Raw genomic sequence first — 24,480 nt, 5'->3', positions numbered from 1 at the left:
CACCAGATGCTCCCGGACTGCTCTCCGGAAAAGGGAAGGGTGGCTGTGCCATCCCCTGGAATAAGCCTTGATCTCAGCCAACCCACCCTCCATCAGCATGGGCGATCCCAGGTTCAGGTGGCATGTCCAAGCAGTCTTGCCGCCCCATTTTACAGATGGAGAAACTAAGACAGGGGTGAGGGGCACAGCAGGTGTGCAGCAGAGCTGGGAGAAGATCTCAGAACTCTCTGCACCCTCACTCTGGTGCCCCTTTCACTCCACTGGGGCACCATCAGATTCTGGATTCTATGCAAAGGGTGACCTTTCACTCAGCTTTAAGCTATTCTTACCGGGACTTTGTCCCAACCCACCCCTAGGAAGTTGGCTCCCTATCTCTGTTAATTGCTACAACACTGTAACTGAGTCGGGGTGGGGACCTTCTGTGACTCCTGACCCAAGCTCACATCACCAACACACACACACACACACACACGATTTTTTTTTCCCACCATATGGAAACTTAATGAACAGTTTAACTCTGCTGTGGCCCTGACCTCTGAATTCCTATTTTGGGATCAAGCAAAGAACAGTGAATGAGCACAGGGCTTTGGCATCAGATGTGCTGGGTTCAAATCCCTTCTTTTATTATTATTAGCTATGTGACCTTGAGCAAGTCTCTTGAACTCTCTGAACCTGTTTTCCTCGTCTGTAAAATGGGGAATACCAAGGTTGCTGTGAGAATTAAGTGAACTTGTGCATGTAAAGCCAGCTAGTGCCTGGCACACAGTAAGCACTTAATACATGATTGCTATTGTTATCATGAGTTAGTCCTGATCCCTGAATACTCAGCTCAGATCTCTCTTCTCAGGACTTAGGCCACAGCGGATTGTGAGATGGGCCCTGGGCAGCCAGCCCTGGATACAGAGCCGTGGTGAGATTGCCCCCTGCTGGACACTGCCGGCTCCTCCAGGCACCCCGGCCCTGGGGATCAATTCTGGAGCTCCTCATTTAATAACCACAGGGCAGGAGGGACTCTCAGATATCAGCTGAAACTGAGGCCCAAGGAAGTGAGGTTTTGTCCAAGGTCACACAGCCAGTAGCTGCAAAACAGAGACTGGCTCCTGGAGAGGTTCCTGTCAGGCCAGTGCAGGTCAGCTGGGGGCTTAACTTGAAACACACGGGCTCACCCTTTGGAGACTTGCTGGCACACGTGAGGGACGCAAGCTGGACTCCCTGTGGGTCTAGGTAGGTAGGGGCTGGGTGGACATACAGCCTCCGAGGGGTCCTCTAGGGCAACTCCTGCCCTCTACAGCATTCCCACAGAGTCACCTTCTCACTATTCCAAGGGACGCTTCCCTCCCACTCCGGGACACAGACCCCAGTCTTCTCAGGGACCTGACAGGAGTGGCCAAGGGCTCAAAATGGCACTGGGGTGGGGGCCCACTAAAGAACCCTCTAGGTTTCTGGGAACACGTAATTCAAGGACAGCGGCCAGACTAACTCCTTCCACCTATTTTTCACAACAACCCTGCAGAGCAGGAATTTGTATCTCTGTTAATCAGATGAGAAAACTGAGGCTCAGAGAGGTAAAGTGACTTACTCAAGGTTACCCCACTAGTAAACAGTGTCGTGGGATTTGAAGTCAGGTCTCCCTGATAGACAAGTGGTGTCTCTTGGGTGTCTGGAAGCAGAAAAGAAGGGCATCCGGCCAAGCCTAGCTGCAATTCCCTGCATCCTGCCCTCTCTGGATCCTTGCCACCTGTCAGAGCCCTCAAGTCCCACACAAAGGCAGGGATTACACTGTCTGTGTTATGACAGGGACAACCAAGGGACACAGAATAATTTTCTAGGCCTGGAATATACAGCAAGTTGTATGGCACAGGCTGCCCTGTGCAAGGCAGAGGATGTAGGTTAAGTTAGGATATTCTTGGAAAAAAAACAAAAAAACCAAAAACCAAGTATCTCCAGCAGGGGACAAGGGCAGAGGGGTGGACCCCCAGGACTAGGTCCTGTGGGAGGGTCCAAGCCCACTACTGGGGACCCAGCCTCACAGGTCAAATCAGCACAGGTCTTTAGCCCAGCCAGGCTGTATCTGAACCTGCTCCTCCCCTGCCTTCCAGCATCTTCTCCTAGCTGCCCTCAGGCATGAGATCTCCCCTGAAACATGAACCCCAGACAGGTCAGTGGATGCAGCCGTTTTTTCCGAGGCTCCTCTAAGTAAAGTTCCCTGTCTTATTCCTAAAGGGAATTTGCCCAGAACCCCAGTGGGAATGATTCCCACACGGCCCCTGGCTCAGGTTGCAGGATCAACTTTCCTCCCCGTCTCGCCCTGTGTGGAGCCCTGCAAAGAGCCCTTTGTGCAAGGGCCACGATGATATAACGATCTGAGGGACAGTGGCACAAAGGAGAGATGAACCCGTCAGCTAGAGAAAGGGCCGATAATTCATAAGCCTGAGAAACAGCCAGGAAGGTAAAACTCTAGGTCTCATTAAAATACCCCAACGCCCCCAGTCATCGAGGCAGCATTGAGAACTGCTTGTCCTAGGAGAGCTCGCCCTGGAAAAAAGGCGGCCTCAGCTGACGCCAAGAGAGGAGCTCATTATGTGTTTTCTCTGGCTGCATTTCTGAGCTGGAAAATGTGCTGCAGAGGAAAGAAATAATGAAGGGGCTGAAATTTCAGACACCACCAGGGAGCCGTGAGACAGGGATTTAGAACAAAGTGGTGTCTGTCAGCTCCCTGTTTCCACCCCCTACGCCACAGTGTCTTGTACCATTAGTCTTCGAGCCCCTTGAAGCCCCAAGCTTGGCAGCCCAGATTGGGAGGTTGATAACACCCGCTGGAAGCTCTTGGTGATGGTGGGAGGGCCTCCTTTATCTCAACACACAAAAACACAGCCCTGGGCTCAGGTAGGAGTGAGACCTGGAGGTGTGCCCATCTCTGCTCAGGCCCTGAGGTGTGGGGACCCCAAAGGAGAGGCACCCGGGTTGCTGAAGAGAGATTGCTGGGCTTGGCAGTCAGGAGACCCAGTTTCTAATCCTGGCTCTGCCACTTACTGACCTCTGAGCCTCTATTAATTCTGTAAAATGGGGACGATCCATTCAATGCATATAGCAACGACTGCTTGTGAGCATGTGACCTGGCACATTCCAGGCATTTCTTAAATCTCCCTCTCTCTGTTCACTTACCAGACTCACAGCATTTGTGTGCCAGGCCCTGCTATAAGCACTTTCTACTATTAATTCATTTACTCATACAACCTGACAAGGTAGACAGTACTATCGGCAACTCATTTTATAGATGAGGAAATTGAAGCACAGGGTTAAGTCATTCCACCAAGTCACACAGCCTAATGAATAGCAAAGCCAGAATTGAACCCGGCTAACCCTGCTTCAGAGTCTATGCTCTTTGGCATCACACTGCACCAGGCTTTCTTTCCCCCTGCTGGTAAAAGGCAACAGGTCCAAAATTTCATATGCCAGCTTCACTATCTTCCTCTCTTGGGGAGTAGGGGAGGTGGGGGGAAGTGCAGCGGCAGCAGCTGGAAGGAGGCAGCAGTTGGAAGCAGACAGCAGCCAGGTTACCAGCTTCAGTCAAGAAAACAGGCAATTGCCTGCAGCCTGATTTCTATGAGCCTAAGAACACCCATCAGGTTGCGCCAGCCTCTTCTTCGCCCGAAGGCTCAGAAAAGTGGGTGACCACGTTGTGCCACACAGCCTAGTGGATGAGTGAGGGGGAGGCAGGAGGTCCGAGGCCCTAGCTCCCCCTCCCCCGGGCTCTGCTTGCTCACCTGGAGCCCGACACTGTCTGCCTGACCGCCTTTGATGAGGTGGGAGATGAAGAGCCCACAGCCAAACTCCAGGCCACCACGTACACTCAGGCCGAGGCCTTCGGGGTGCAGACGGTCCAGACGCACCTCCTTCAGCTTCCTGCCACACAGGAGAGGTCGGTGACAGTGCAGCTTGGCTGCCAGCACTGCCCCGCCCAGGGTGACCTGTCCACCCCCTGCCTCCAGCCTGGTGGCTTCCTCTGCACCTGGAGCGCCGGGGGGTCAGCTGATCATATTCCACCTGGTGCTTCAGTGGGATCAGTGGCCGAATGGCATCAAACAGAGGCAGACGGCTGGGTTCATTGATGACCAGCTTCAGGTCTCCCACGAGCACGGCCACGTCCATGGTCCTGTGGAGATGCCGGGAATGCCTGGAGCCTTACCCCTGGCCGTGACCTCAGGGACACAGGGATTCCAAGAGGAAGCCATTTCAGCCACTGGGCCCAGGCTTAGGAATGGAGGAGACCACTCCTGAAAAGCCCAGAGCCCTTCACACCGGGCCAGTGCCTGAGAAGACTTTGTTCTCCCATATAGATATCCCCGGGAAGCCAGTCTACTAGCGATTGTTGACCCATTTTGCAGATGAGATGAAGCCAGGATTTCAAACTCAGTGCTGCCTGTCTCTGACGTTGGGATCTTTCCAGAGGGGAAAGCTCTGTGTGAGATGCTGACGACTCCTCACACACTCATCATCTCCACTCGTATCTGCTGCTAAGCTCTGTCAATTTCACCTCACCACAGTTCACGTGCCTCCTCCCTCATGCTGTTCAGACCTTCAACTCCAGCTGCCTGCCCATGTACTCACTGTCACGTCATCTTTTCTCAGTGTAAGGCACTCCATGGCTTAAAACCCTTTGATGGCTCCTTACTGCCCAGAGGACAAAGTCCACTCTTCTCGGCAGGTTCAAGGCCCTCCATGACCTGTCCCCGTGGAGCTTCTCCAGCCTTGTGGCTATTTATGATCTCCGTGTCCTCCCAAGTCCTACTCCCCCAGATTACTTATCCCCATTCACACCCTTGCTTTCATGCCTCCACACTTTGGCTGATGCTGATCCCTCATTCTGGAATGCCCTTCCCTGATATGCCACCTACCAAAATCTTTTTCTTTTATTTTTATTTTTTTGAGACAGGGTCTTGCTGTCTTTCCCAGGCTGGAGTGCAGTGATGCAATCATGGCTCACTGCAGCCTTGACCTCCTGGGTTCAGGTGATCTTCCCACCTCAGCCTCCTAAGTAGCTAGGACTACAGGCACACGCCACCATACCTGGCTAATTTTTGTATTTTTTTGTAGAGATGGGATTTCACCATGTTGCCCAGGCTGGTCTCTAACTCTTGGGCTCAAGCAATCCTCCTCCCTCAGCTTCCCAAAATTCTGGGATTACAGGCATGAGCCACCATGCCTGGCCCCAAATCTTTCTTATCCTTCAAAGCCTTGCTCAAGCCTTCCTGGTCCTTCCTCTTCCCTCGCAGTTGGAAAGGAAAACTCCTTTCTTCACATTTCTGCTTTTACCTCTACTTAGCAGTTATTTGATGTAACTTATATTAGAGTTCTTTATGTTTGCAGTGTATGTTCATCTCCCCTCACCAGACCACAAGTTACTCAAGGAAAGAAAGTGGATCTAATTCATTTCCAGATTCTGCACGGTGCCCAGCAGTGGCAGGAGCTTATAAAGTATACAAAATGAATCAAAAAGCAAGTGGGTGATCAGAGACATCTGATGCAAGGGCTGTGGCCAGCTGGCATTTCTTGTTCTGTCCCAACAATCATGCTCTATTGAATCTATCTGGCTACTAGACAGCCTCCTCCATCAGACTGTGAGCAACCTGAGAACAGAGACCAATCTGTCTGGCTCACAACTATACCCCAGCCCCTAGTACAAAGCCAAGTACAAAGTACTTGTGTAAATAGTTGCTGAAATGAATGAATGATATGTCCATTTGATTGCCAGGAGCAGTGAGCATCCACCCTCTGAGCTCCTCTGTCTCAGAACAACCCATCCCAGGGCTCCCTGAAGACAAAGCAACCTGAGTGGTCCACAAGAGCTGGACCCAGCACACTTACTGGTGGTACATTCGCAGCACATCATAGAGATAGTCCTTCTCTGCATCATTTTCAATCAGAAAATCCACCTGGAAAATCCAATAGCAGAATCACAGCTCCAGGCTCAGCACCCCCCATAGCAGACCCCAGGGAGGAGATGTCATCCCCAAGGGCCTCCCCAGCAGCTTTTCAGGGCTGGAGTTGTGAGGAGAGAAGAGAAGCCACAGGCCAGTCTGCCCCTCTGACCCCAATGCATCAGACCTATGCAGACCACCCCAACGTGGCCACAGGAATACTGCTGCCCCTCCAGATGTGGCCAGGCACCCCTCGTCCCCAGGTGGGGCAATATGTGTACACACGGGGATGCACACACATATGTACATATGTGAATCCCCATGTGACAGCGACACGCTGCCATGGCAGTGCTGCTGCTCACCCCCATGGCTGTGTCATCCATGGCCAGAAGAAGCCCACTGTCTTACCTGATGGTGGCTGTAGTGCCGGATAAATGCTTTCAGGAAGGATTTGGGCCACTCGCTCAGATAGCACATGCCACTTGCCAGAAGCCTCTTACCACCGAATTCTTCTGTAACATCAGTGCCAGGGGACCTTCACTCTGTCTTGTCCTGACCTTAGCTGAGTTGCCCTGAGTTCTGTCCACTAGTCAGTTTCATGGCCACTCCTTCCCCCTCCCCAGGCCCCTGTACAAGCCCCGCAGGGGGAGAGTCAGGTTACATCATTTCAACTTTGTTGACGTCAATGGCTGGGACTCTAAGGTTGGGTTCAGGAGTTGTGTCATTAGCACCTCAATCCCAGTGGGAGGCCCTGAATTCCACCCCCTGAGTTACGTCAGTGTGAATCTCTACACTGTATCTTTGGGTCTCTCTTCAGCCCAAGAACGGGTAACAGAGCAAGGTGGAAGCTTGAGGGGTCACTGGGTCCCTCTCTCCTCCAGCCTCCCGGCCCAGGGCCTCAGCCCTTCATAGAGAGGCTGCAGCTGGAAGCTGCATGTTCTCCACTGACTGGTCCTTAGAAGAGGGCCAGAGCAGCGTTACCTCTTTCTGTGGGTATCCCAAGGTTCTGGAAGACCGGGGCAGTCTGTCTGTCCCACCACAGAGGGGACATGCTGGGCCCAGCCCTTGCGATTTCTGGCCTGAGCAGGGGGTACAGAATGCAGACTTCTGGCTTGGATCTGACAGTACCTCCTTCCCTATAAAATCAGACTGAGCATTTCATTAAAGGTGAGAATAACTTGGGAGGCTTGACTCACAGCTTGGGCTTTAGTTGCTACAGAAGTTCAGCCCACCTGCTCCAAAAGGGCACCCTTGCTTTCTCCCTACCTCAGTGCAAGGAGTTCCCAGCTAGGGCTGGGTACGGTGGCTCACGCCACTTTGGGAGGCCGAGGTGGGCAGATCACCTGAGATCAGGAGTTTGAGACCAGCCTGGCTAACATGGCAAAACCCTGTCTCTATTAAAATACAAAAATTAGCTGGGCGTGGTGGTGTGCCCCTGTAATCCCAGCTACTTAGGAGGCTGAGGCAGGAGAATCACTTGAACTTGGGAGGCGGAGGTTGCAGTGAGCCAAGATTGCACCACTGCACTCTAGGCTGGGTGACGGAGTGAGACTCCATCTCAGAAAAAAAAAAAAAAAAAAGGAGCTCTCTGATGGCAGGAGATGGAAGCATCTGCTTGAGTGGGTGGTACTAAATCTTAGGGTGGGAGGCTGGCCTCTTGTATCCACCACCTCCGAAAGCTCATCTCTCTACATAGCCTGGATTCTCTCACCCACTCTGCTCAGGCCTGTGGGGTGGGGTGCCTCCCTGAGACAGGCCTGGGCTGCCCACACTGGGCTGTGATGGAGGAGTATGAACTCTCCTAGCAGCAGGGGCGAGAAATATCTTTATAAATTAGATATGTCGCTTGCTTGCTCAGTAGTTTCTTGTACCCCAAACCAAACCGAAATCCAAACTCCTTATTTTGACTTACAAAAGCCCAATCTCCTCTCCCACCAGTCTTCCTGGCTACAAAGGCCTCCTTTCAGTTCTTCCCACAGGCCGAATGCTCTCCAGCCTCAGGGCCTTGGCGTATGCTTGTTCCCTCTGCTTGGATTGCTTCCCCCACTTCCCTGCCTGGCTGCCTCCTTTCCAGAGAGGTCTTCCCCGCTCACCTACCCAGATAGAACCCACTCCTGCACCCCGGAGATGTTTCAATTCCTTCACAGATCAATTACAATTTGTAATTTAAGGTTTGTTTTCTCTGTGAATTGTTTTCTCTGTCTCCTTCGCTGGACAGAAAAATCCCATGAGGGGAAAGATGAGGTCTATTTTGTTCTAAATTCCTCATGCCTAACACATAGTAAGCACTCAATAAAGAAGTATTGAATGAATTTATCTGCCTGCCTCCTGGTATGCCCACATGGTTCAGGTGGGAGGGAGGTAACCATGGGAACAGAAGGGGAAGGGAAATGATGTTGCCTCCATAATGCCCCATGCGGTGGCACCAGGAGCTTTTCGTGGGCTTTATTCCATTTGTTTATCACACTGGGGCCAATATTCTCACATCATGTTGCAGCTGAGGAAACTGAGGATCAGAGGGGTTAAGTCAACTCACCCAGTATCCCACAGCTAATAAGCAGAGCTAGGATGTGAACCCAAGTCTGACTCCAAAGCCCATGTTCTTTCTGCTACGCCACGATGACCATTGATTGTGACTCAGGCCTGGCAGGGGAAAATAACTCCCAAGGTCCCTTTAGGCCAAAATTTCAAACCCTTTGCTTTCAAGAACTCCTTTCTTATCTCTAAGCCCCATCTGTCTCCTCTGCACTGTTAAGAAAACACTTTTGGCTTGGTCTATAATGAGTGAGAAAATGGGACATCTTTTGAATGATTCTTTGAACCCAAGTGTTCTACTTTCTAAGGGGAGCATAAAAATCACGTCTGCTTTGGCTGGAGAGAGGACACCCTGACCAAAGACTTCTAACCTAGTTATAACCCTGGGTGGTGACACAAGAAAGAAGATGGAAGAGGGAATCTCTTATTGACTGAGGCCTTAGGACTGAAGTTCTCTCTTATCCCTCTTTGCAGAAATGTATCCTGCTGTAGCATTAGATTTCAGTAGTGAGGAACTGTCCTCCTTAGACCATGTTTATTGTGCATTAGGTGGAAAATTGAGGTAGAAGAGTAAGGTAACTTGCAATGTTAGGGTCTAGGGTTCTGTTTTTCTCCCGTCCCTGGGCCAAGCACAGATCACTTGGAGATGGTCTTGGTGGAAAGGAGCCTGTCCCTGCAGGTCCCGGGCTCCTGGCCCTTGTCAGCAGCCCTCCAGCACTGACCACTGCTCCCAGAGGTCTCATCCTACCTGTCTCCTAAGACAGCTGCAGAGCTCAGCTCTTCAGCCTCATGTCCACCCACTGTCACCGGTTAGGTCACTCAAACCCTGTCCTCAGTTCTGCCCTTGCTCCCTTCACCACATCCCAAGTGGGACTCAGCTGCAGCGGAACAGATCCTTCCCCTGACACACTGGAATCTCCTTGTCCTTACTCGGAACATTCCATCCACCGCCATGTCTGACTTGTCCATTTAAACAATTCTCTATAGACCATAACAGCTAATAGGGAAAATAGATCTGGTTTATGTAGAATGCTCTTTAAATATCAATCTAGGTGATAAATCATCAAAAACTTGAAAACTGGTTACACAGGAAATCCTGCAAAGGGAGGGATCATTCTCCACCCAGAAATATCTCAGAAAGACTCAGATAGAACAGCAGTGCTTTGTTCTCTGACCACGCCTGAGTGAAAACACACACTCACACTTCACTCTTCAGGCATTAAAAGGCACCAGGAAAGAAAGCTGAGAAAGATGGAAGTTTCTCTAAAGCCTGAACGTGCAGTAACAATACCACCATCACTTGAATTACTTTTTCTTTGTAGTCTTCCCTGTGGTCCAAATCAAATTACTTTTCTAATATTAAAAAATTATATAGTGTCCTCTCTTCTGGAATTCTGCCTAGCATTAGCCCGAGGATCAGTTTTGGGGAGCCCCTGCTCTAGGGTGCTTTGTACCATTCTCCCAGTACCCTGTGCTCAGGTACATATGAAGCACCAGGCACGCAGTAGGTCTCCCATACCCCTTTACTCCCTTCCTTCCATGTTCTTTGTTTCCCTGTGGAACCCAGAACCATTTCATGCACACAGGTGCAGGGTGCCCAGTAGCATCTGTTGATGAAATGTGAACTCTATTTGCTCTAGTCTAGAGCCTTCTTGCTGACCTGTTGGCCCAGGCCTGGGTCACCACCTATCCATTGGTCCTCAGCACGTATATTCTGGGTCTGCCTCCTCTTAGTTCACTTCCAATTCATCACAAGAAAGTAGGTCCCAGAGACTCCATCTATCCACAATGGATGGCTTCCCTCCTCTCATCTGAACCCTGCCTTCATTTCAGATGAGGCCCAAGTCCCCTCTTCTAGAGTCCAGAGCCTTCTCACCTGCCTCCCAGCCCGAGGCTCTTCCTGTCTGGCTCACTTATCCCAGCCAGCCTCTCTCTACTGACTGTCCACTGCCTAGGAACTTTATGTGTATTATCTTTAATCTCCTAACAACCCTCCGAGGTGAATCTTACCATCCCCATTTTACAGATGAGGAAATAGAGGCTCAGAGAAGTGACAGAACTGAGACCCCAACCTACGCCTACTGGCTCCAAAACCTCTGCTTTTTTTCAAACTACCACGTGGTATCCACTTACCAAATATAACTCCTTTGTTATGCAGTTGTCCATTACACATTTATTGAACACCTACTGTGGGAAAGACACCAGTCTTCTTTCTCTGACTAGATTTAGAAAGCCTTTCCTTTAATCAGATCCCTCTTAATATTGAGCACAGAAGCCCTAAAGGAGCTCACCATCTACAAACAGCTGTTGGGGATCTCTGTTATCATTCCTGCTCCCCCCACCTCTGCCGCCAGCCCTGCCTAGATTGGCATTCGCTGACTGGTGCTCCTCTGGCACTGCGCTATCGGTCTGTGTGGGAGGAGGGCACAGGGAGCATCTCCACCCTCACAATCTTCGGGCTCCTTGTCTAGGGTATTGGAGGCAAAAGCTGGGTTTGGCCATGTGGTACCCTCCAGTCTCATCCCCCAGTATTCCCCCATATGGACTGGCCCTTCAGGATAGCTGCACGGGGGAACCATGGGACATTTAACTCAGGCAAATTCAACTTTAGGTGTGCACCCAGCCAAACAGGGAGAAAGAGAGCCAGAACATATTAAATAATGCACGTTGTTCCACTTGATGAAGTCTCTTTGGGCTGTTGTGGGGATTAAATGAGTGAGTATATGTAAAGCATGTATGACAATGCCTGGGACATTTCAAGGCCTCCAAAATGTGTGCTAGATCTTTTCCTTTCATGCCTCCAGCCTTCTCCACCCTGCCCTTTGTCCAGGGGGCTTTGCCTGGGCTCCCCTCCCCTCTGGCTTTCTGCTCTGTTCAGCCATCGGGAGGCACAAGCAGGAGACGAGAGGCGTGGGGAGACAGGAATTGAGGCTCTTAGTCCCTGGGGGCTGGCTGCTGGGCCACAGTTAGGCAGGTTCCTCCACCCAAGGCTGCAGCTGCTGTCTGGGCCTCTCTGCAGCCCTGCTTCTCACATGTTCTGGTAACCTTCCCTGTACTGGTCCCTTCAGGGGTGCTGGCCTCCTGCATCTGGCCCCAGGGCGCAGCTTGTCGGGTCATTTAATCCTGCCCTTTTCTGCAGAACCTCTTCATAAAGCTTTCTTGGCTTCCCCCTTGGACGAGCCACCTGCTCCCTGCTGCCACCCTGGTTAGCCATTAGCAGTGGTGGTACCAGCAGTATTTCCTCTCTGTGGACTCCTCCTCTACCTTTAAGACTCACTTCAAATGTTGCCTCTTCTTGGTCAAGTCTTTCCTTAGGCTCCCCCACAAAGCTGACCACATCTTTCTCTGTGCACACAACAGCACTTTGTCCCCAACTCTGCCATGGGACTCACCAAGCTGTGCTGAACTTTCTCCCTTTACCCTCCTGTCTCCCCACAAGCCTGTGTGTGGCCCAGACACAGGCCTGGGTTGTGAGTGTGGTGGTGGAGCCAAAGAACCCCTTCCCCAACTGGGTCTGCACCTCTCTGTGCCTCAGTTTCATTATCTGTAAAATGAGGACAAACATCTCTTTTTAAAATGGGATTTAATCACTATGAGAGATTAATCATTGTTTTTTAGTATTAATTTAATGAGTTAATAATTATGAAGAGTTTAGAACAGTGCCTGGCAAGTAGTCAGTCCTGTGTTTCTTACATAAAACTAAGTGAGAATAAGTAGACATAAATCCTATATCCACAGCAGCGGGCAGCGAGTGGCCCTCTGTAGATGTTAGTGGGATGAATAGATCCAGCCACACTTCTTCCCAGGCCTTCAGAGTGTGCATCCCAATGGTACCAGGCTTTATTTCTTTATTTGACTCTTGTTTTCTTATTATCCATCTTTTCTTTTCTTTACTTTTCTTTTCTTTTTCTTTTGCTTTCTTTCTTTCTTTCTTTCTTTCTTTCTTTCTTTCTTTCTTTCTTTCTTTCTTTCTTTCTTGTCTAGGGTTCTTTCTTTCTTGTCTAGGGTTTGTTCTTTCTTTCTTTCTCTCTCTCTCTCTTTTCTTTCCTTTTCTGTTACTTTCTTTTTCTTTCTTTTTTTTTTTTTTTTTTTTTTTTTTTTTTTTTTTGAGACCAGGTCTCACTCTGTTATCCAAGCTGGAGTGCAGTGGTGTGACCACAGCTCACTGTAGCTTCAACCTCCAGGCTCAATTGATTCTCCTGCCTCAGCCCCTCAAGCAGCTGGGACTACAGGTGCACAACACCACACCTGGCTAATTTTTGTATTTTTTGTAGAGATGGGGTCTCGCTATGTTGTCCAGGCTGGTCTCAAACTCCTAGGCTCAAGTGATCCTCCCACCTCAGCCTCCCAAAATGCTGGGATTTCAGGTGTGAGCCGCCACACCTGACTTCTTTTCTTTTTCTGGAACCACTTTATTGAGGTATGCATGACATGTAAAATGCTGTATATATTTAGTGTATACAACCTGATGAGTTTGGGGATAAGCATGCACGTGTGAAAGCATCACCACCATCAAGGATATAGACACTGCCCTTCATCTTTTCAGAGGCTCTTGACATGTCAACTGGTTTGTAGTATTTCACCCCGTGCCTGGCATAGCAATCACGCCCTGCTTCTCCTTGTTCTCCTTCCTCACTTGCTGCTCCTTCTCCTCCAAAAGTTGAGGTGCCCCAGGCTCTGTCGTGGGTCTCTTCTCCATCTGCACTGTCTCTCTGAGTGACCTCATTCGTCTCACTTACACCCCCAAGGACCTACCCAGGCTTATCTCCAGGCCAGACCTACAGCCTTCTCAGTCACCTCTCCACCTGAAGGTCTAGCAGGCATCTCAAACTTACAGCATTCAAAGTGGAATGCTAGGTTTCCACCACTTCCTGCTCTGTCCCCACCAACCCCCTCTGTCTCCCCAAAATGTGGATTCACGCTTGATGCCTCTCTTTCTACACTCACAGCCAATCCATCAGCAAAGCCTATCAGTTCTTCCTTTAACATGTATCCTGAATCCGACCCATTCTCACCCAAGTCTGAGCCCCTGCCTCTGGCCTGGGCTCCTGCAGGAGCCTCCTGACTGAGGTCCCCCTTCTACTCTTGGGCCCCTCAGTGGATTCTCTAGAGAGCATCCAGAACAATTCCTGCCCCTCAGTGGATTCTCTACAGAGCAGCCAAAACAATTCCTGCCCCTCAGTGGATTCTCTAGAGAGCATCCAGAGCAATTCCTTTTAAATGTAAATCATTCACACTTACAAGAAAATCCCAACCTGACCATGGCCTACCAGGCCCCTACCACCCCTCTGACCCATTTCTCACCATTCTCCACTCACGATTCTTCTGGGACACGCTGTCCTACTTGCTGTTCCATACAGGCAGGCATGTGCTTGCCTCAGGGCCTTCACACTTGTGGCTTCCACTTTGAGGAATGCTCTTCTACCTGTATCCCCATGGCTCAACTCCTCACTTCTTCTAGGTCCCTGCTCAGACGTCACCTCTTCAGAGAGGCCTTCCTGACTGCCCACCTTGTTACTTACTATCTCTCTCTCCCCATCTTAGTTTATTTTTTCATGGAATTTATCACTCCCTGACATTATACGATACTTTGGTCGATTTCCTTTTAATGATCCGTCTTCCCCACTAGAACGTAGTGTCTAAGAGAGCAAGGGCTTTATTTTGTTTTTCGATGCTTAGAGTACTGCCTGGCATATATTAAGAGCTCAGTCAATATTTATTGCCTATGTGAATGAGTGAATGATTAGCAAATTCCTAGAGAGTGGTGGCTCTTTCTGATCTCATTCATCCCACCCGGTTGTCAGATGCCTGGCCTCAGGCAGAGTACACAGCTATGCTCATAAATGCATGATTGCTGAAGAAGCAATAAATACTTTTAAGCAAATGAGTAACCAAGTTCCTGCCATGTGCTGGTGCTGCGAACAGAGGAGCAGTCTCCCTTTGAAAGCTGGTTCTCTGAGGGAGAAAACAGTCTCTGACCAAGCCCTGCTCCCCCAAATCCTGGCCCAAGGTTGCTACTAGTTACTGGAAGGGCATGCAAGTGCTCCTGGCGGCCTTGGGGTAACTTCACAAATCAAAAGGAGTCGATGCCTGGAGGCTGTTGGCTCACACTGGACACTGCAGGTATCAGCTGGAAACAGTGTGGTTACTGTGGGCCCAGGGCAGCCAGTACTTTAACTGCTAGTTAGTCTTGACTGTCCTGTGAGGTAAGTACTACAAACTCCATCTCACAGCTGAAGAAACTAAAACTCAGGGAGAGTAGGTGGCTTGGCCAAGGTCTCCCTGACAGTGATCAGGGCTAATATTTGGTCCCACTTCTGCTAACTCCAGATAATAAACAACAGTGGACATTTGTTTGACCCTGTTAAATATCAGGATCTATTTAAGCTCCCCCCACACATGTAGGTCTCATTCAGCATTCATGATAACCTTATTAGTTAAATATTGTTATCTCTTTTCACAAATAAGAGCACTGAGGCACAGAGAGATTAAGTAACTTGCTCCAGGTCACACAGCACTTTCCATTATAACACACTATCTTAAATATTGCCTCCAACAACTAAGGATTTAGACCACAAACTATTTCCTCCAAAACACTAGGGAAGGGACCCCTACAAAGCAAACAACAGCAAGCTGTAAATTTCTCCCAGCATGTCTGTATGCCTCCTCTCTATCCTCTGTTGCTTCATCCTCTCTCCCCAGTTCCTGGATGATCCCCAATCTGGGAGGGGAAGGCTGTGGCTGTCTCCAAGGTAGCAGGGCACAAAGTCCAGACTGGGCCTTGCCCAGCACATGGCACCTGCCCTGCCTGCACACAGGGATATTAATAAGTAATGACTGTTGTGATGAGGAAGAGTATGGCAGAGGAAACGTGGAGGTCTGAGGCCCTTCGGAGCTTGTGGGACCTGGCAAAGAAGAACAGGGCAAACCCAGGGTCTGCATCAGACACCAGGGACCCTCAGATGATTCTCGCAAAAGAGACAGAGTAGGTACCCCACAGAGTGAAGGCAGAAGACCTGATGTTATTTCAGGCCAGGGGCAGGAAAGTGAAATTCAACCCTGAGTCTTGGGTTGGGGGATGGAAGGTTGAGCTCCTTCAAACTGGGTTGCCTGAAATCTACCCTCACAAAATGTCTTTAGCGGCTGAAATTTCTTCCGACATGTCTCTTTGCAACAGGATGTACCGGTGAATTCTGTCTCAAGCTCCCCTTGGTATTCACCAGCCCCTAAATTCCTACTGAACTTCCAGCTATCACCCACCCCTGGGAGCAGGACCAGGGATGCCCAAGACCTTGTTTTCAGGAGGCTTCTGCCAGTTTCAGCTCTCCCTTTGTGCCCCTACAAAACCTTGGCCCCAATACGCAGCACCCAGACATGGGTAATTACCAGGGTAGGGTCTGCCTCCCACCTACACCACCAGCAATTTGAGGGCACAGACTGGGTATGGCTGAGAGGATGCTCAAAACATGCTTATTAAATGAATAATTGACCCCGGGCCCTTGGCCCCAAGCCCCTGTGGCCCCTACACTGGCTGGCTCCTTGGGCCCCTATGGGCCTCTTTATGGGAAGGAAGGAGTTAAGCATCGTGACCTGCCCTACCTGAGCTCAGCCCTCAGACCAGGAAGAGGTTTGGCTTGGTCTAAACACTGCCCCTCGGGTCTTTGGGAGAGCCTTGGGTCACACAGTTATTAATAGTTACCTGCCCCTCAGGGTGGGCCTGTGAGGAGCTCCAGATACCCCTGGCTTCATCCCCAGACTCGGAGGCATCCTAAGGCCTGGTGGGGAGGTCAGCTGGATCTCTTTGATGGCCCTCTCTGGTCTCAGGGCCTCAGCAGATTCTGCATAGCTTTGTGAATCGATCTGGAAATGCCCTGTGTGAAACCCGGGGGCTTCCAGAGATGGTACTTGAGGATCCCAGACCACCAGTGAGGCCCCTCACTGGGACACACCAGGATGGACCCAGCTCTGCCTGAAGGATCTGTCCGGCCAGAGCCCAGCTCCCACGCCCTCAGTACCTCCTCCCTTCCTCCCCACCGCACCCGGGTCAGCACCAGCTCCTCAGCTACTTCTCAGGCCCCAAGAAACGCCCTTAGGCAGGCAGAGCTGAAATGCTTCTAACTCATGTTCTGAGGTCAAAAGGCAGAGAGAGAGACGTCTAGTTTCCCTTATCCCAACCCTCACCTCTCAGATACTGCCCCAGACTCTCTCCACATGCCTCAACAGCCCTGAGCTGGGGGCACTAGGAAGGAGAGGGACTTGCCCACAAAGGGGGCACCTCAGAAAAGCGGCCAAGACTGGAAGGAATTCAAACCCCAGAGACGTCCCCGCCCCTGGAAGGCAAAGGGAGAAAGATTGGCAGAAGATCGATCCGTTTAGCAGTCCCTGAGCCCGGAGTCCCCGCGTTCCCTCCCTCACTTTATTGGGGATCCCTGCTGCCAGCCAAAAGACCCTCGGGTGTCCCAGCCCACCCAGAGCCATCAGGTGGGGCCGGAAAAGGGAGGGGCAGTGCCGGGGTGTCCACCTCCTACCCACCCCGCCCAGGACTTCGGAGTCTCAGAAGCCTGGGGCGCCCCTCAGCTCTGACCTTATGCCTGAATTCTCGGGCCACTTTTCGGTCCATGGCTGGGCCAGGTCCAGCTGCGTCGTTGCACGACCCGTTTCTTCGGGTACCCGGCTGCCAGGAGCTGGAAGGAGCTGCGACCGCGACCCGGCCAGCCGCGCTCGGAGATGGGGGCGGGGCCTGAGCGCGGAGGGGCGGGGCCAGGCCTCTGTGGGGCGGGGCCGCTGCGAGGCTGGAGTAGCCGGTGCTGAATCGTTGCCTCCTACTGAAGCCTGGGAGCAAATGGGCCCCAGTGTGCATATGGGCCCGAGGTGGCAGTAGCTGGGCTTCAAGCTGGTATTTCTCTTGAAATGGTACCTGAACACATGCATTTGAGGAAGAAGATCGTGGAGACGTAGGGAGGAGGTTTGGGACTTTTTTGTGGGGACCGGAATAGAGAGATCCGGAAACTAGTCACACGGGTGGGCAGGGGGCGGGGCAATCTAGTCCGTTTTCTCTGGATGCTCTTGTCGAGGTTCATGACCCTCCTGGACTGTCAGCTCTTGCTACGCCCTCACCTTCAGTGTACCTTCTGTCCTGGCTTCCTCCTGCACTTTTCCACCAGGGAGAAATCAATTCTTGTTCTGTGAATTCCTTGGGGCAGGGCTGGGTTTTACTGTGGGCCGCAGGGGTCTGAACCAGTGTGTGTGGGAGTGGCCCCCTCAACTGATTTCCCTTCCCACCTTCCCTAACACCTCCACATCCATCAAAACAAGACAAAACAAAACCCAAACCCAACACACTCACATATCCTGGCAGTGATATTTTGATCTATGGCTGACCTTCACCCAGGGCCCAGACCCTCTGGTTCACTTAATTCAATTTGGTCAACATTTGCTTAACTCCTAGGTCTAGTGCTGGGTGCAAAGACAATGATGAACCAGGCCTGGAAAGGAACGAAAGGAAAGAGGGGCTAGAAGAGGGGTGATAAAAACGTGTAAATCAGAGGCTAAGTATGGGGCTTGTGCCTGAACTTAACCCAGGGAGGCACCTGAGCCCTTTGCGCCCTGTCAAGGGCAGGGGCATGGGCAAGGAAATGGACAGCAGCTTACATCAGGTAACCACTTACAATTGTAACTTTGGGGCACCTAAACACCCCTTTGCATCCCTCTCCCCAATAGCTGAAGTTTTACAAGCACACTATTTTTGTTTGGGCTAAATTATTGCCTAGTTTAAGATGTAAATCCCTCTTGGAGAAGAACCTTAAAATATGATCTGTTTTCTCACCTTAATATTAACTATTAAGTCAGCGATAAAATGGAAAGAATTGTGGGATTTTTGAATGGTCCAGAAAAGGCCACACAAAATACATTCCCCTCTGACTTACTTCATTGATTCTCTACATTGGAAAAGAATGTCATATGGCTGTCTATTTTGTATTTAGAATCCTGGCAGAGGTGAGTGAATGTCCTTACCCAGGGGAATGCTGTTCACCTGCCACCCCAATCCTTATTTTACATTGGCCATTACCCCCACAGACTCCCTCCACCTTAAAATTCCCACTGCTTTGTTTGGAGAATAGCATTGAGACCTGGTTCTCCTCTCTCATGAATTTTTGTTTCAAGCTTATTTGGAGACAATCAGCCTTTGCCTGTTCCTTAACCAGTGTTCCTTAAGGCTCCATCCTTAGCTCTTTCCTCTTCATCTTCCTATCTGTGCCCCCAGCTTCCTCCTGTGTGAAGATAGCTATGTTTGCTTTATTTACCACTATAGGCCTAGAACAGTGCATGGCATGGAATCAATGCCAAACAAATTTGTTGAGTGAATGAATGAAGGAATGAATCTCAAATCTCTTCCCTTGCCTAGGAGTCTACTGGGGCCAATACCACCACGACCACCACCGCCACCACCATCATCATCCTATGTAAGGCCTGGCATCTAGTTGGTGTTCCCTAAGTGATGACGAAGTGAATGATGTACAGATTCCCCAGGTGCTCAGTCCCATGTTTTCACCATTTTAAAATTCCTCCTGGGCAGACAGTGGACCTCATTCACATATATAAAGTTGTTTTGTCAAAGTTTGGCCTTGATGGTGGCAATAACATAGGAGTAGGAAACACTTTTATTATTCAGTCGTCATTTCCTGAGCTGGGGCAGGAGCTGGTGCTGGGCATTCTGAGGACTAATCCATGATCCATTCCCTAGAGGTGCTCAAAACTGGTTATAGGATATGGATGTGGAGACCCAGATGGAAGCTGAGGTGGGGCATGGTGGGAACATAGGTTAGGACTCTGCAGGCTCTGCTATTGACAACTGACCCCTGAGTGGCATGTCCCAGGGCCTCAGCATGGCCCTCTGTAAAAGGAGAGGATAGGACCAGACTCATACCCGCATCTTGGGTCTCTGGTATTGGGCTTCCAGGACCCAGGTAAGAGGAGGTGGAGGTTGCATAGGCTGCTGCTATGCTTCCCTAGAAAATTTAGGGCTGAGTAATGTGAATCCAGCCTCCCATGGGGAGGAGTGGCCACAGGCCAAGAAGAGCAGAGGCTGGGCTATGGACAGGCGCCTAAATTATGGTAATAAGCTGGGTACTCCTGTCACTCTAGTTCGGGGAGGAGCTGAGAGCCTGGGAGGAGGGGCTGAGGGAGCCCTGGGGCATGAGAGCAAGAGGCACCTCGGCTGCAGAGTGGAGGTGTGACCCTGCCTTAGCCTGGGGAGGCAACTCGGGAGGCTGGCCCTGCGCTCAAGTCCTCCGGTCCCCTCGTGTCCCTATGGGAGTCCCGGCGTCCATGCTCTGCTGGCTGCTTTGTGTCTGGCTGCCCTGGGGTGAGCCAGCAGCCGAGTCCCTGCGGGTGCAGCACCTCGGTGAGAGGGTTGTGGACTCAGGGAGGTCAGGGGCTCGAGGAACGAGAAACGTTAAAGGAATGAGGAACGGCCGGCACAGGTTGGAGAGAGGGAGGAAAGAGAGGTTTGAGGCAGAGCAGAGGGACACCCAGGAGGAGCAGTCAGGGGAGGAGGGACCCCGAAGCCAACAGAGGCAGGCCTATGACCGCAGGGGAAAGAGTCCAAAGCTAGGCTGGGTGGAAGAGACCCGAGGTGGGGAACTAGAGAGAGCTGGGGGCCAAAGATTGAGAGGAAAGAGGGAGATCCTGGCTGGAGAAGGGTCATCAGGAAGGGAGAGAAAGGATTTGAGAAGGCTGCAGGGAGGGAGAATGGGGGAATGCTCAGTGGCATGGGAGAAGCTTTCTAGCAGCGGGGGCCAGGTGGTGGGAGGCCCCAATAAAGAGAAGCACAATTTGAGTGGAGAATAATCCCCCTCCCCAGCTGCAGCACCCGCTCTGTGGGGCAGTGCAGAACCGCAGCCAGAGCCAGCTGGGGAACCCAGGTGAGTAGGTGTGAGCTGTGGCGGCCCCACCCACAGCTCCCATCCGTATTTCTAGCATTGGTGACCCCAGGGCTTTAGCACCTAGGGTGGGATAGGCCAGGGGACTGCGGGGAGGCATAACCCATCCTAGCCCCCCATCCATGCCAGACTCATTTTTCCTCCAGCAGCAGCCACCAGGAGGCGACCCTTGCCATGGGGGACACGGTTACAGTGGTGGGAGGCCAGGTAAGGGGGGTCTGGGGAGGGGGCTTCATTGAGCAGGAGCTCATGTCTATCTGGATCTGAGGCTGGCAGGAAGCTCTGTAAGTTACAGAAGGGGTCTCTGGAGTTGTTCAGAAGGGAACAAGCAGGTTCCTGGTATGTGTCTGAGGTGTGCAAGTTCATAAAACCCTTCTATTCTTTTTAATCTCCTGGGGGTCTGTAGTCCACTCTTTTTTTTTTTTTTTTTTTGGAGAGGTGGGCACCAGGGCTCTTTCAGGAGAGAGCTGAGCTCTCCCTTCTGGCAGGTAAAAGTAGAAAGATGAATGTTTAGAAGAATGGAGTTCTCTTTTCCCTGAATGGCCTGCGAAGGCCCTCAACCCTGTCAGAGGCCCCTCTCCATACCCTGAGCAGAGACTCAGGAATGCAGGCAAGACAAAAACTAGGCCACCTGGTGGAAGTTGCAAGGAAGGTTTGGTTGAGAAGCAGAGCCCTGAATTCTTATCCTTTGAGCCTTTTCTTTTCCTTTTTTTTTTGAGTTGGGGTCTTGCTCTGTGACACAGGCTGGAGTGCAGTGGCATAATCATAGTTCATTGCAGCCTCGACTTCCTGGGCTCAAGTGATCTTCCTGCCTCAGTTACCCGAGTAGCTAGGACTATAGGTGTGTGCCACCATGTCTGGTTGAATTTCAATTTTTTTGGTAGAGGCAGAGTCTCACTATGTTGCCCAGGCTGGTCTTGAACTCCTGGCCTCAAGTGATCCTTCTGTGTCAGCCTCCCAAAGTGCTGGGGATTAGGCATGAACCACTGAGCCTGGCCTCTATCCTTTGAGTCTTGACCATTCCATTGTCCATCTTCCCAGGGTCCTCTGTGTTTGTGGAGAGGCAGCAGTTTTGTTTTCTCCCTTTGCCAAACTGCTTTGGTCTCTGGATCAGGTGACTCAGGTCTACTTTCTAATCCTGGCCCGCATTTGTCTCCCTCTTTCTATAACTACAGATGAGCTATAAATTCCACCCACCTGCAGCTAGATCCCCCAAAGCAGCTGAGCCTCAGCTCAAGTGCCCCAGCCCCAGCGGTCAGCTCTGGGGAGCCCCTTGAGCCAGCAGGTTGGGGAGAATTGTTTATAACAGCACTGAGTCCCAACTCCTGCCCTTTGGAAATAGACATGAAGACCCCAAGGTGGAGTGAGGGGGGATGGTGTGGGCTTGCTTCTTCTCTGATGTGGATTTCCTGAGTCTTTTACTTCTTCTTTGCCCACTCTTCCAGGCCCTAAGATTTAGGATCACAGTCAAATACTGTTTGAGTTGGAAGGTAATGGAGTCATTTTTTTGTAGATAGGGAAATCGAGGTGGGTGGATGACTTGCGGGGGCCCCCGCAATGAGCAGGTGGAGCAAAGCCTCCTGGCAGAGCCAGGCCGTGCACACAGGACTTCAGGAATCCCCATGATTTAGTGGGGGAGATGACCCTTCTCCAAACACTTCATTTCCCTGTGGGTATCCTCCCGTGCCGGTTTCCGGGGTAGGCATCCCCCCTTTTCCTTGGGGAAGGGTCGTGAGTGGACCAGGCAACCCAGGGAGGTTTCTCACACTGCTCCTTAGAGCAACAAGGAATTAGAATGGCCTCCCTCTAAGGTGACAGGAGTTGGGGGGTGGGGGACTGAGGCCCATGTACCGGGGATACTTCAAGGGCTCCTGTTTGGAATGCCCTCTTCATGAAGTGGGGGTGGGCCCCAGACCAGTAGGTAACCAATCTTCATTTCAATGCTGTCCCACTTCTATGGAGCTCAACCATTTTCTAGAGGACTGTGGTAGACAGGGGTCCACGAACTTGGATGGGGGAAAATAAAACCGCATTGTTATTTACAGAAACCTCAATCCAACTAAAATTCGCATCCCTTTCAATTATTATTATAGTCTACAAACCACAAGAGGATTTGCAGTGTTTTTGACTGTCACCAATAGACATCACAGATATTTTCCTACCACTTATAGATGTTGCTGTCTCAAGATATCATTTATGTTCATCACTACTTCAAAATTTTGGCAGTGATAAGGCCCACTGCTAGATCTTTTATTTAATGAGCTATTAAAGAAGCACAAATATTACTAAATTACACATTTTTATAAAATATTTTCATAAAATGATATTGCGATATAAGTGATTTCCTTTGTAACCTTATCCTTTATTTTGTGTTTTTAAAAATATTATTCTGAGAAGGTATCCACATAGGGTCACTAGATTATCTAAGGGGTTTATGGCATAAAAGTGATTAACAGCGTCTGATTGATTAGCCCCTGAAGACTAATCATTTGGACAGGATTTAAGGAATCCTTTAGAAAATTGCTTTGACTCTTTGCATCGCGGATTATCTCTTCCTCATGACTCATTTATCTCCGAGGCCACATCTGAAGTGGGAGTGAAGAGTGAAGACACGAAGACTGAGTTTAATTACAGCTCTCTGGTGGCTACAGGACGGGGGTTGTTTCCTGTGACCCTGCCCTCTCCTATTTCCTGTGGTCTCTGAGGGCCCCATAAGATAGATTATCACCTGGGTGGGAAACCTGACTCCTGGGGCTGGGTCTGGGTCGGCTGGGTAAGGATTGCTAGGGAGAACCCAGGAACCAGGGGCCAAAGTAGTTGAGGACACCAAAATCTGGCTAAGATGTTAGGAAGACCATGAAGATGAAAGGTGTGAGCGTCAGGACGAGGTGGCCAGGCTGTGCCTGCCAGGGCAGGGCCAAGAGATGGGGTTGGCTCCAGGGACCAAGGGCCTGAATATTTCCTATGTTCAAGTCCTTTGCTGGATGACAACGAGGGAGGATGACATGTGAGGTAAATACCCACAGTGCGATTTGTGGTTTGTTGGCCCTATGAACAAGCACATAAGCTCCACGAGGGCAAGGACTCTGCCCTGTTCACTGCACCCAGCACAGTGCTTGGACAGGGTTCTGAGGATGTTGTACCAATGAGGAGGCTGAACTCTAAGGGAGGAAGAGCCAGCTGTGCCCAGGATGCTGGTACCAGGTGACATTAGACGTCTCGGACTGGAGTTCGGAGAGGGCCAGTGTCTAAGTCATCTAGTCCTGTGGTGACTGAACACCCATGTTGTTAGACAGTCCTGATTTCAGGCGGTTTATGTCTGGAGAGACCATGCTGTGGGTGCTCTGTCTGGAAAATAGGGTTTCTTAGCCACACTTGGCCTGTCTCCTCCTTAGACCTGAGGTATCAGGGCAGGAGTCCTGACTGGGAGCTGAGTTGTGAGGACAGTGGGTGTTGATCTGTGGGCTGCTGGTTTTCCTGTTCTTGGAAAAGTCCCAAAGGAAGGTTGGGGTGGGGGTGGCTGTGGGGGTGAGATGTTCCCCTGACCTGGCGTGAGGGGCTGCCTTTGTTCCTTAGCTCTGCCTCATGCTCGTTATCCAGACAAGGGGACTGTGTGTAAGGCTGTGGAGGACACGAGGGTTTGATGGGAGAAAGGGAAGAAGAGGAGGCTGGCAGGTATTGGGCATGGAGGGGAGGGGGTGTGTTCCGGCCATGGGCCTCATGGTCTGCCACAGAGATGCCACTTGGGAAGGTAAGAGCTAGGCCTTTGCTCCTCTGAGCCCAGGGCAGGCCTAAACATTCTCCTCTGCCTCTCGAGGGGGCCAGGCGAGGAGGAGTGGCTGGGGCACTGAGGAGCAGGAGGTCCTCCGTCTAGGAGATGACCTAGGAGGGCTGTGGCCACCAAGAAGCCTGCCCGGGAACCCGTCCTGATGTCAGCCCTCGATGTGTTCTCTTCCTCCTGTCTTCACAAGCAGGCTGAAGCCCCAGACTCTGTGGCCATGTCTTCCTGGGAAAGGCGTCTCCATCGGGCCAAGTGTGCACCATCCTGTAAGTGGCACCTTCACTGTGGCCCATGGGTTGTG

At 51.0% G+C, this 24,480-nt stretch overlaps 2 protein-coding genes and 1 long non-coding RNA gene across 6 annotated transcripts in view; 2 read left to right on the top strand and 1 right to left on the bottom strand.

The window, feature by feature from the left end:
• The window catches only part of USH1C (USH1 protein network component harmonin), a 50,631-nt gene extending 33,448 nt beyond the window's left edge, over positions 1 to 17,183 (bottom strand). The window contains exons 1-4 of one of the 2 annotated variants that reach the window (XM_032166496.2): positions 17,041 to 17,183; positions 5,869 to 5,936; positions 4,013 to 4,156; positions 3,768 to 3,906 (exon numbers count right to left, since the gene is read on the bottom strand). In XM_032166496.2, coding sequence (XP_032022387.1) covers positions 3,768 to 3,906; positions 4,013 to 4,156; positions 5,869 to 5,936; positions 17,041 to 17,076 — 387 coding nt within the window. In that variant the 5' untranslated portion in view covers positions 17,077 to 17,183. The remainder of the gene's footprint in view (positions 1 to 3,767; positions 3,907 to 4,012; positions 4,157 to 5,868; positions 5,937 to 17,040) is intronic. The other variant, XM_058446905.1, reaches the window with a different exon arrangement.
• A 117-nt stretch (positions 17,184 to 17,300) lies between these two features.
• Positions 17,301 to 18,963, top strand: LOC131384626 (uncharacterized). The gene is made up of 3 exons (XR_009215656.1): positions 17,301 to 17,421; positions 17,905 to 18,112; positions 18,862 to 18,963. It is a non-coding gene; the product is annotated as an uncharacterized LOC131384626 (long non-coding RNA).
• Positions 18,964 to 19,652: 689 nt separating this feature from the next.
• Positions 19,653 to 24,480, top strand: part of OTOG (otogelin) — a 99,493-nt gene continuing 94,665 nt past the window's right edge. The window contains exons 1-4 of one of the 3 annotated variants that reach the window (XM_032168013.2): positions 19,653 to 19,860; positions 20,320 to 20,380; positions 20,545 to 20,605; positions 24,370 to 24,445. In XM_032168013.2, the coding sequence (XP_032023904.2) occupies positions 19,653 to 19,860; positions 20,320 to 20,380; positions 20,545 to 20,605; positions 24,370 to 24,445 (406 nt within the window). Of the gene's footprint in view, positions 19,940 to 20,319; positions 20,381 to 20,517; positions 20,606 to 24,369; positions 24,446 to 24,480 lie in introns of all 3 variants that reach the window. The other 2 variants (XM_032168014.1, XM_032168012.2) reach the window with 2 other exon arrangements.

Source organism: Hylobates moloch, unplaced genomic scaffold, assembly GCF_009828535.3.
Source record: "Hylobates moloch isolate HMO894 unplaced genomic scaffold, HMol_V3 SCAFFOLD_11, whole genome shotgun sequence".
NCBI classification, from domain to species: domain Eukaryota; kingdom Metazoa; phylum Chordata; class Mammalia; order Primates; family Hylobatidae; genus Hylobates; species Hylobates moloch.
The sequence above is the reverse complement of the archived record's forward strand: the minus strand, read 5'-3'. Positions and strand labels throughout refer to the sequence as shown.